This window comes from Spinacia oleracea, chromosome 3 (genome assembly GCF_020520425.1).
Source record: "Spinacia oleracea cultivar Varoflay chromosome 3, BTI_SOV_V1, whole genome shotgun sequence".
In the NCBI taxonomy this organism is placed as follows: Eukaryota; Viridiplantae; Streptophyta; class Magnoliopsida; order Caryophyllales; family Amaranthaceae; genus Spinacia; species Spinacia oleracea.
Genome location: NC_079489.1, coordinates 152,659,100 through 152,671,185, shown reverse-complemented (window position 1 = coordinate 152,671,185; position 12,086 = coordinate 152,659,100). Strand labels below are relative to the sequence as shown.

The 12,086-nt window shown below is 34.6% G+C and overlaps 1 protein-coding gene across 1 annotated transcript; it reads right to left on the bottom strand.

The window, feature by feature from the left end:
* Positions 1 to 235: 235 nt before the first annotated feature.
* LOC110800529 (thioredoxin-like protein AAED1, chloroplastic) lies at positions 236 to 11,211 on the bottom strand. Its single transcript, XM_022005842.2, has 7 exons — positions 10,855 to 11,211; positions 8,294 to 8,340; positions 8,097 to 8,211; positions 5,612 to 5,656; positions 5,459 to 5,518; positions 5,264 to 5,359; positions 236 to 692 (listed from the first exon to the last, which is right to left on the bottom strand). Exons 1-7 carry the CDS (start codon positions 11,167 to 11,169, stop codon positions 570 to 572), a joined length of 801 nt encoding a protein of 266 aa, XP_021861534.1. The 5' UTR covers positions 11,170 to 11,211; the 3' UTR covers positions 236 to 569.
* Between the last annotated feature and the right edge of the window lie 875 nt (positions 11,212 to 12,086).

Here is a 12,086-nt window from a genome sequence, read left to right as displayed (position 1 = left end):
TTAATGTCTCTTAAGAGAGGTCTCGACTCACCCACCAAATCAAGATGTGCGACACGGATGGAATCCGAATATAGTCGGAGCTAAGCTCCGGTCAACAGGGTGTGCAAACCAAAAATATTTTGCTCTAACTAGCATCGTACGGAGTAACATGTTAACATGACTCGCATCCTTTTTGAAGTGAAACTTTGTTGTGGTAGATATTACATGCTCCCTATTATTCAAGGTGATTCAAACATGCTCAAAAACACCCAGAAACCATGCAGGCTGCAGCAGCAAGTTCTTGGGAAACTTCTATTTTATCAAACTTATTTGCTTAGCCTCATGCTTTGAACATATACACAGAATGAATTCATCTGTACCTATAACTATGAGTTCACAGTTCAAATATATTGACAATCTATTATACAACGACGTTCTTATACTGCGATAACATTCTCTGCTTATTGAAACAGAGGCAATTTCACTATACCGATTGCATAGAATACAACATGCTGAAGTTTGAATGGCGCCAGAAATTAGAACGTGTTGAGCCTGTCATCCGATTGCATAGAGTACAACATGCTGAAGTTTTATGCAACTGGATTAACATTGCAGCAAACGTTGAAAATGTCGTCTAATGGGGCATGGTCTCCTGTCCCTTCATCCTTACGAGCATACAATAGTTGCTTCCCTTTGAAGACAAGCATTCCTCCCTGGTAAGAAAAACGCAAGGGGTCAACTTATAGATTTTAAGGGCTTGTTTGGTTGACATGGGAATTAATTCAAGGGAAATGACTTCCTTCGTTAAATTCAGGGGAACTTCCTTAAATTGTTTGGTTGATAACATGGGACGAAACTTCCATGAATTTTGATTGACCAAGGGGACTAGCCGACTAGGTAATTTACTTCCTATATTTTATAGGAATTCCAATTTCCCATGAATTCCAACTTCCTTCATTTTCACTTTTTATGTCAACCTAACAACTACTCAATCTATAAATTTCCATGAATACCCTCATTTTTAGTTGTCAACCAAACAACCCCTAAAGTTGATCAAGTATGCCCCGGCCAAAATTCCTAAGATTTGGTCGATGTTTCAGCACCGAATATGGCGCGGCCTATGATCAGCTCTTTAGGTATCATTTGGTTCACATAGGAAGTAGAATTTCCCATGAAACGCAAATTAATAGCAAATGAATTCCTTAATTAAATTCATGTGAACTTCCGAAAGTTGTTTGGTTAATAATGTGGGAAGTAACTTCCCATGGGAATTAAAGTTGTTTGGTTCACATAGGAAGTAAAATTTCCATGGAATGCAAATTCATAGGACATGAGTTCCTTAATTAAATTCATGTGAACTTTCGAAAGTTGTTTGGTTAATAATGTGGGAAGTAAACTTCCCATGGGAATCTCTGCTTACCTAGTCCCCTCCCCGATTTTGTGGGAAGTTAAAATTCCCATGTCATCAAAATTTTGTCAACCAAACAACTCCTTAACTTAACAATTCCTAAGAATTCTAACTTCCCCATGTTTTTGTTTTGTCAACACTCAACACCTTAGGGCATGTTCGGTACCACTCTCAGTTTCCAGTTTTTGGTTTTATAAGTCATATAATTTAGATTGAATCTATATAATATACTAAAAGAGAGGAAATCAATGTGGTGATGACAAGTGTCACTCATTGATTTGCCTCTCTTTTTAATAATAAAAAAATAATTAATTTTTTTTTGAGGGAATTAGAATATTTTATTTAAGGAAGTGTATTATTTATTTTGATTACAAATCCTAAAGATTCTGTTAATAATATACATTCTAAAAAAAATTTCCGGCAAACAAATCAATTATACGGGAATAATATATTTCAGTTCGTATCATATTACGAAATATGTTTTAGCTTATAGTTCAATATCATATTACGAAGTATGTTTTCAAAGTACGGTTTATAAAATTATTCTCTACAATTTAAAGAAACAATTCTTAAATCGTTGGTTGTTATATATTGTTCATCTGAAATATATTGTTGGTTGTTATAAATCGTAAATATTCTTTTGATATTGAATATCTTAAAAATTTACATATAAATGTAAATTATCAAGATCTCATTCTTAAAGTTCATATAATTATCTATAAATAAATAAGTATGTTATTTTTCTCAAACTAAAAATCTGACTACATGATGCTGACAAGAATACCTTTCTCTTTTATTTGCTCATTTTATAATACAGAAAATCATATTACACATAAATTAATTAATAGATAAATTATTGTCATACTAGATTGAATGCATTATATTTCATGGTAACAATGACTCATCAATATGGAAAAGTAATTTTTAAAAAATCAATGTTATACGTACGTAGGAAATTGACACCTAATATCTTAATTATATGGAGTACTACCTAATAAAATTGTATCTTATTATGTATATTTTTCTTAAATAATATATCATGAATATTTTATTATGGAATACAATTTTATGCAATATCTTTATACACAATAATATCATTGACAACATTACTACGTAGTAACATATATACGTACTTATTTAACCCATTATACAATTTTATTGTACATTCTCACGACTTTATAGAATGGAACTGAATATCTATACATATTTTTAAAATAAGAATTATAAACAAGCATCATGTTATTGTTACTAATCATATGTACTCTGTATTGCATAGTAATTTCCTAGAGGGAATAATTTATGTAAGAGTACACAAGATATGAATGTTGAACTCAAATTATTTTTATATTTGATAAAATGTACTACTATAGAAAAACGATTAAATTTTAATGCAAGTTTGCGATAAATTAAAATTAGTTTTCCTTCCCTATATAATATAAGGAATGAAAATAATTTTTGTCTATCAGGGAATAAAAGCATTTTAGCATATACTACTCTTCGTTCTTTTGAGCGCTAATATGTTATTCATATTGACCAAAATCGTGGAATAATCAACAACCGATTTGACATTATAACAATAAGTTGTTAGTAATAATTTGTTAATTGTTGTTTTAATTTTTATTATTAACCTTTTACGAAGTATATAACGGAAACATATCAATAAAATACGAACATTATATCCAAATAAAGTAACTAATATCTAAGATATTATGACTTTATGAGAAATATTATTCTCAATTGCATGACATTATTATCTACAATATCTCCATATAAATATGTTAAATCATAATTAAAATAAAAAAATTGGTGGAACATATTTAATGGACATTCATCTATCTCCGGCCTGTTTAAACGCGAATAAGTAGTGGCTTGAAAAGTGATGAACATTTATAATTTTATACAGATAAAATAATATTCTCCATGGTGACGTGGTGGGTTTGGTTTTGAGTTTTAGCCAATGTAGTTTCTTTCTTTATAAATACAAACCACAAAGTACAACCAATTTTTTAAATTTTATTTTGATCACATAAAAAACAAATGGAATAATTAAAATAAAAAAATTGGTGGAAAAGATTTAATGGACATTCATCTATCTCCGCCCTGTTTAAACGTGGATAAGTAGTGGTTTGAAAAGTGATGAACATTTATACAGATAAAATAATATCTCCATGGTGACGCGGTGGGTTTGCTTTTGAGTTTTAGCCAATGTAGTTTCTTTCTTCATAAATACAATCCACAAAGTACAACTAATTTTTAAAATTTTATTTTGATCACATAAAAAACAAATGGAATAAAGAAAAATGGAGGTAGGGTGCATTCTTTTCACCTTATTTAAAATGAATTTAAATTTAGCTAAACTTATTGGATTTGGACTTGATTAAATCTAATAGACCTAATGAGACTTATTGGATTTGATCATAACTGATTTCAAAAGAGTAAACTTGAAATAGAGCAAGTAACAAAATGAGGTGGGCAACAAAATGATACGGGTAACACAATAAAAAAAAAGACATAATATCTGAACATATAATTTTTTTTTCAAGGGTGAAGAAAACACATATGTAATATAAGTTATAATCATGTGTTCCGAATATTTCATAATTTTTATAGTTAATAAAATATTTTGTTAATAAAATAAGTTCAACGTTCTCAAAAGTGAGTAGATATACTGCACATTTTATGTAGATTCATATTTAAATTTTAAAGTTACTATGTAAGGTAAAAGAAATTTCGGATAAGATGCATTTGTAGTGGGATAATAACTAGAGATGGCCAACGTGGCGTGTTGGATGGCTCATGAGTGAGTTTGGTGGGTCATGGGGCGGGGATAATTAACACACAAACCTCCGTAGTTAAATCAGGGTGGGTTGAGTCGTGGGTTGTGTCGGAAAAAATGGACAAAGTATATGATGGATCGCGGGTTACATGGGTTGTGGTGGGTTGTGCGTGTCGAGTGGGTCCGATGGGATTGGTGGGTTACGACATGTTTAGGTCAAATGTGACTCCGATGGGCCAGGTGTATTAGGTAGGTTTGGTGGGTTTAGAAGAGTTTTAGGAACTGATCGGTTAGGTGGGTTTAGACGATTTTTTAAGCGTTAAAAAGCTACAAATTTTATATGAATTTAAATGAATTAATATATGTTATTCACATACTCACATAAATGTGGTTAATGTATATTTAAACAATAAAATTAGATTTTTTTAGCATTTTAAACATACAAAATAGTTAAAATTAGAAATGGTTCGGTGGATTGAGTTCGTGTATTGGGTGCGTTGGGTTGGATGGGTCGGGTGTGCCGTGGTGGGCTGTGTCGAGTTCGATAGGGTCGGTCGAAATGGGTTGTGTTGAAAAAACTCGACCCACGACACATTATTTCATTGGTCGTAAGTGGGTCCGACCCACGTAACCCACTATGGGTTGTGTCAGGATGGGCTAGGTTAGACCCGACTCCTGTCCATCTCTAATAAAGACTAACGAGGCATGTAACCAAATGGGTACGGGTAACACGATAAAAAATGAGATAGTATAGGATGTTAATTGATTTTTATACATAACATGAAATTATGGGTGACGGGTGTAAATGAGAATGAAAAATCCACTTTTTTTTTTTCTAAACTAATTTAACTTCACACTTAAAGTTAAAATTTGTAAACCGTGCATCGCACGGGTTTTATACTAGTTATAACTAAAAAATAGTCATACCTATTGTAATCATGTTAATTTTGAAAACTGACAACAAAAAACTGGAAACTACTTTTTGTGGTTTTCATATTTTGGTTTTTAGTTTTGTAAAAACAAAAAACTGGAAACAAAAAACGATACCGAACGAGCCCTTAGTTTTGGGTAAACTTAAAATTCAAAAAATCAGAATCTACCTGTTGTAAAACACCACTCCTGTCATCAGGTGTAGCTTGAATTGTATAGTTCTCCATAGCCTTTTTGAGGGAATCAAATCTAGAGAAAACCTTTGTCTGCCAGATTAAAAACCAAGGATTTGAACAAATCATCAGATGACATACATTTTAGCACAGTGAGAAATAATATTTTCGAAAACATGGTTGAAAGATTACACTGGCAGGATTGAAGAATGTCCGGCCAAAACCATAGTATAACCCCAATACATCATATGCCTGTAATAACAAGAAATTCAACGAATATCTGTATCAAAAAGCTACTAATATAATTCCGCAAATAACAGCTATTTGTGAAGAGGAAGAATTTACCTTGCGTTCAGGATCAGCATAAAGGCACTCCATAGGAAATGGTAACTGGATACGAAACAGGATAGCGTATGAGTCTAAATGAAATGAAAACATTGGATCACAACAACCAAGACTGAAAGATAGGGAAGTTAACGAGAAACAAGCCAAATAACAGAGAGTGTGAGTTAAAGGAAACTCTCTTAGAGCAACTCCAACGGTAAGCTACAAGGTGGTGTAGCTAAGTTTGCCACATCAAATTTCTAGCTACAAATTTTCACATTGGTTGGTTACAATTCATTGTATCTCCCTTTAATATTTAATTTAAACAATTTATTCCTATTTTCAGCTACATGCTCAAAATAGCTACGAGATTTCCGTAGCTGCTTATGTTATTGATGTACCAATGGTTGGCTACCTGCTCACATGTTTTTATTTTTTAACCACTGGAGTTGCTCTTAACTAGAACAAAAGCAGAATATCGCTTGCACATCGTCTCATTAAGGATTTTAAGCCTCTATGCAAACTCGCATCTAGGGAGGATCTGGGACAGTCTAGATTAAAGTGTTCTTACCCCCTTGGTCAATCTAAAAACTGGTGAAAAGACGATTTCCAAGGCAGCAAGGTATACTGAAAAGTTCAAATGACAGGTTGATTTAGTAGGATGGCTGTAAAAAAAGCGAGAAATGAGAAGGTAATACAATAAGCATTAGGTGCTTAGGTCCATGATAATTGAAAGGGATAACTACAGTTTTGATGCTTAATTTAACTTTGACTGATCCTCCTTAGGCAGTAACCATTAACCAAATCCCCTATCTACACCTCATAAACTCCACATGACTTTGGCTTATGTTAACCAATCAAAGTGATTCGCATAGTATTTCGGCATACCTTATGACAAGTGGAAATAATCTTCACAAGAACACATAAAAAATCCTATAATTCGTTCAGTAATATAAGACAAAATACTATTAGACTAGTTACATACTCATATTTATGCGTATTGCGTAGGGAGAAATCATATGATGAACTACGGAGTCATGACTCCAGGGAATTGCTCATATGAAATCAGCATGAAGTGCACGGAATATGGCTATTATCCGACAAGGAACGACACTCTATTAGTGACAACACTGACTATTCAATAGTTTGTGGTATTTGGAAGACTAAAATCGAAATATAAAATCTGTTCCTAAATAATCCAGTGGAAATCACAGCAAAGAACTTAACATTGCCATGGACATTAATATACGAGTCTTGGGGAAATGTCATGATCACCCAGAAAGTAAGTTCTATACACAACCGGAACTGTGATTTATTAAGTCTTCACCAAACAACCTCACTTCATCAAAGTCTGTCCTAATTGGCCAATAGCTAAAGCCTAGGCAGTTGTTCGTGCTCAAAATGGCTTCCAATGAATTGCTACATGAACAAATAAATTGTTTTGCAATCAGTTGGTCTCTCTATTTTCCAAAAATATAAGTAGAAATCGTTGCAGTCATTAGTTGGTAACTTTTATGTTCGGTGTAACTTCAAGACATTAAAGCCTTAAAACAAATTTACACAGTTGGATAAGCGTGACTACGCCAGACCATATGCTGTTGGTTTATATGATGCAGCAGGCTCAAGACCAGCAGCTAATCAACAGAAAGCCTAAGGCTATCCAGCTCAGCATATTTCATGGCCAGTCAGCTCACAAGTCACAACCAACCAGTCAAGTCTTTCATTATCATTACCCCATTGCCTCAAAGAGGCTCCCGCAAGAAGCGGGATAAGGGGGGGTCGGGTGTACGCCAACCTTGCCCCTGCAATTGCAGAGAAGTTGTTTCCAATTGACCCAAAAGCGATAACGTGACGACAACGGGAAGACCATCTTCTACTTCATGGAAAGGAAGCGAAGAGGTTTTATGAGCCATTTTGATTTAGTCCATTACATCCCACAACCAAAATAACAAATGAATCTTTGGCTCCATCGGAAATGGACATAACCAAACAGTCAAGTCTACGCAAAGAAATTATACAGCTTATATAACAAGCACATACGAATAAGAAAGTTAATTAGAAAGTTGTTAGTACTCCGTCCATGTCAGCTAACGCAGTGCATGTAGTAGGCTGACACTTAGCTCCCCTTTCCTCTGGCAACGTTCCTTTTTGTTTTGATCCAATGTACTTATTCGCTTCTTATTTTCATCATTCAAGTTTCAGTTATCTTCTTTGTAATGAAGAAACAACATTATTTTGTTCTTGATTCTTTCTGAAGATAACATGTGATGTTTCCTATACATGGTCATGTGGTAAATAAAGAGCCAAAGCATTCAAATTTTGGCTCTTACTAAGGATTTTTCAATTAAGTTTAAGAACAAATTCAACTCACACACAAAAGAAATCTAAAGCCACCCAACCACAATACAGCATGAAGTAGTTCACTCATATTCTAGTACAAAATTTGAGTCTTCAGCTTAGTTCTTAACTAAACAGAAAGATCAAGCAAAGAGAGCTAGAGAGGTACCCGTTCTCCAAGCATGCGGGCTTTGTCAGCACCTCCAACACCAACAGCAATGAGTTTAACACCAGCAGCATCAAATCTCGCCTTCGCTGCTTTCAAATCTGATGCAAACTCCCAGCTTCATAAAACAGGGGAAATCCCACATCAGTATGCCACAAAACATAAGCCCTGTAATGTATTAGATTGAGGCACAATTTTACCAGCAGACACATCCAAAATGCCTCAGCAGTGCAACAACTGCCACTCCCTGGTCAAAACACATATGCATCAGTTTTTTGTTTGTCAGTTCATAAACAATCCTTTTGCACCCTTATTGGTCTGCAATAACTATGAATTGCAGGCAGAAAGTTTGCTTCGACATGAAAGTATGAAAACCACATGTTTTTAAGCTACTTGGAAAAGCAACCCTATAAAAATCATATCATAATGTGATTCATATACCGCCACATCATTCGTCTAACCTCCATAAAAATCACTTACTTTTTTACGTGTAGCAATAAGCATTTAGAGAGAACATTAAAGGCTATATTTTTCCTCTCTTATTTCTGATTTATTAACATACTGAATTTCATAAATCTGGGGCATGAGGCGGTATATGAATCATGGGGCGGTATATGAATTTCATAAAGGTGGATGGGTGTTTGAAGTTGGCTAAATTTGGGGCATGGGAGTGGCTCACTAGTCAACCTCAGGCTACAAAAAACACCCCAACTACTGGTTTGGCTGTACACCAACTATGGCATGCCCCTTCACACGGGAAAATCAAGATCAACGTCGATGCCTCATGGGATAATGTTTCTTGGACCATGGGGTGGTTGCGAGAGATCATGAGGGGAAGTGGTTATGGGGAGCTGAGCAGAAAAGAATCACACCATCACCACTGGCAGCTGAAGTCTATGCCATTAGACTAGGCTTACTGGAAGCAAAAGATAGAGGAGAGACGCAAATCTAGCTCACATCTGATTGCACGGAAGCTATCAATTTGTAAAATCAAGAATTACTCCCGGTAATTGATTTGGCTAACATTATTATGACTGCAGGGAACTGAGGCAACACTTCTTAGAGATTCGGCTTCGGTTCGAGGGTAGAAAGACAAACAAAGTGGCAGATCTTGTAGCAAGGAATGCACGGGAACAAACAATGGAGTTCAATGAGACAGTCATCAGGCCAGAACCCCATCCATGCTGTGCGGAACAATATGGGATAGAGCTTTGTAGTTGCTTGAATGTTACAACTGTAACGTAAAGAATGAACTGTTGTATTTGTATTTCCATGAAACTTTGTTGTTCCTTTGACTTTAAATTTAAGTATCTGTCCTTTTTTTCCAAAAAAAAACATACTGAATTTCAATGATATCTTAAAAGGAATCCTGAATTTTAGAACTCCCCCCATCCCGTGTCTTATTCATTATCATACAACTGCCTCACGCAAGAATTAATCAAACCAGCATGTCAAATGATCAACTAAATTTGCTATACCACTCAATAAAATGAATTGAGTAACTTAGAAAGAACACCAAACTACAGGAAAAATCCAACTTGAAGTGAAAAAGTACAACTGATACATAATATTAATAATAATTGTAAGGTTTCTGGCCGACATTCCTTGAGCACATTTCCTATGTCGTTATGGTGCATATCATGATATCAATGTCTACGCTCCACTCTTAAGACTTAACTCATGTTCAAACTCTGGCAAATATCTACAAATATCTTTGCATATAGCAGTAAATCATTTTGGAACACCGTGGCATCTCAATATTTCTGGAAGTCTGTCTGCTTAACTTTATCATTTTGCCGGCCTATGTTCACCTTCATACATCATCTATAAGGATGAGGAGTAGGGCAAACTTTAGGCTTAATCCACTCGTATGATCCTCCAATATCCCAAGAAGGCAAGAACCTACCATTGGCCTAGTGGTTAAGACCAGTGTTACCTAATTCTCTAATCACCCCACAAACCGCGAACCGAAAAGGCGAATTATAAAATGAAAATTGTACAATTTTGGTCTAACTTAGAAACGTAAGTAGCGAATTGCGATCCCGTACCCAGTCTCTTACTAGCGAATCAGGTAATAGTGGTTAAGACTATCCTCCAATATCCCAAGAACCTATCAAACCTACCATTGGCCTAGTGGTTAAGACCATCCTCCAGTATCACAAGAGCCTACCATTGACCTAGTGGTTAAGACTGAGCGCATGTGCATAATAGATTCTCAGATTCGAGTCCCCGCCCCAGCTTGTAATTTGTATTGCAGTTGTGGATCATTCACACAAAAAACACAAAAAAAATCCCAAGAACCTTCGATCCTACAAGGTCCCACAAAATCCCATATCCTTCTAAGTGATTTTGTTACACACAAATAACATAATCTCCCTCCCGCATAAAAGAATACTCCACGGAGTTGTGTAACTTTATCATCCATCATAATAATTTAAATTTAAGGTTTTGTGCGTTTTTTCCATCAAATGATCATATACTCCGTATTGCGTTGGTTTATATTACCAATCATTATTTTCATCTAAATTTATTTTTCTTAATCTCTCCATCTCTAATTTCGCTCGCATTCAAAGTAACACTAATAGCAACAGTCGAATTCCCAATTTTTCAGATACCAATCCATCACAATCCAAAATCATAATTAAATCTGTAAAAGAAATGGTTTGGAATTAAATTTTTCCAGATATCAGAACTATAAACCTCAAATGAAAATGTTAAACCGAAGCTTTAAAAAAAATAGGAAATTGAAGAAAGAGATGACCTCATTCTGATCCCAAAGATCTTTGAACATAACAGGTTCACCAGTAGCCTTGAAAATGGTGACATCGCCCAGAACATCACCGACGTTATCTAACAACTGTACATCAGAAACTGTTGAAGAAGCAGCCATGGGAGTGAGTCTGGATGTGAGTGAACTCGGCCTGGTTAGACATCGCGACCAGAGAGAGGAGGAGAGTGATGTGGGTAGAGTTGGATATGATGATGGTGAGGGGTATTTTTGACATCGATAATTAGCAGAAAGAGGTTGTACGAACTGCTTTGCTGCGCCTGCCATTCCAGATATTACTCCCATCATCTTCCTTTTCTTTTTTTCTTTTTTTTTTCTCAAAAGAGGAAGCAAAAATAATAATAAAAAAAAATAAAAAATAAAAAATAAAACCCACAAAGTAAGTTAGACGGTTTTTCAACCAAACAACCTCTTGGCCCTATTTGTTTTTCAGTTTTAGGGGCTACAATGATGGACACATCACACAATCCATAAATATTGAAAAGAGGACATAATTAAGGTAAATTTGCCAAAAAGAACTTTTTATAATTCAAATTTTGTAAGAAATGACCTTATATAATTTTTTTTGTGAAAACACACCTTAAAGTAATTTTTTTTGCGAGAAATGACATAAGGAAAGTTTCTGGCATTGACTGAGCTTTTCCGGCCATTAACTTGCACGTGAGCAGCACGTGTGGCTTACGTTAGCTAAAGACAATGATTTTCCCGACTCTTTCAAACTTGATTTTATTTCGTTTTTTTTTTCAACTTTAGGTTTTAAAGCTTAGAATTTTGGAGGAAAATTGGGTGCGATAAGCAAAATAATGCCACACGTGCTTCTCACGTGCAAGTCAATGGCCGGAAAAGCTCAGTCAATGCCGGAAATTTACTTTTGGTTGTCTTTCACAAAAAAAAAAACATTAACGTGTGATTTCACAAAAAAAAAAATTATATAAGGTCCTTTCTCGCAAAAAAAATTACATTAAGGTGTTATTTCACAAAAAAAAATTATATAAGGTCATTTCTCGCAAAATTTGGGTTATAAAAAGTCATTTTTAACAAATTTGCCCATAAATAAATTTGATTTATATTTAGCTTTGTGCATCATAATCAAATTGAGTAAAGTTTATTAATTACGTAAAATTGAGTGAAGTTTATACTCTGTATCTTTTTCATCTTTGCTAAATACGGCTATCTCATGAAAATGTTTTATCCATACAGAATTT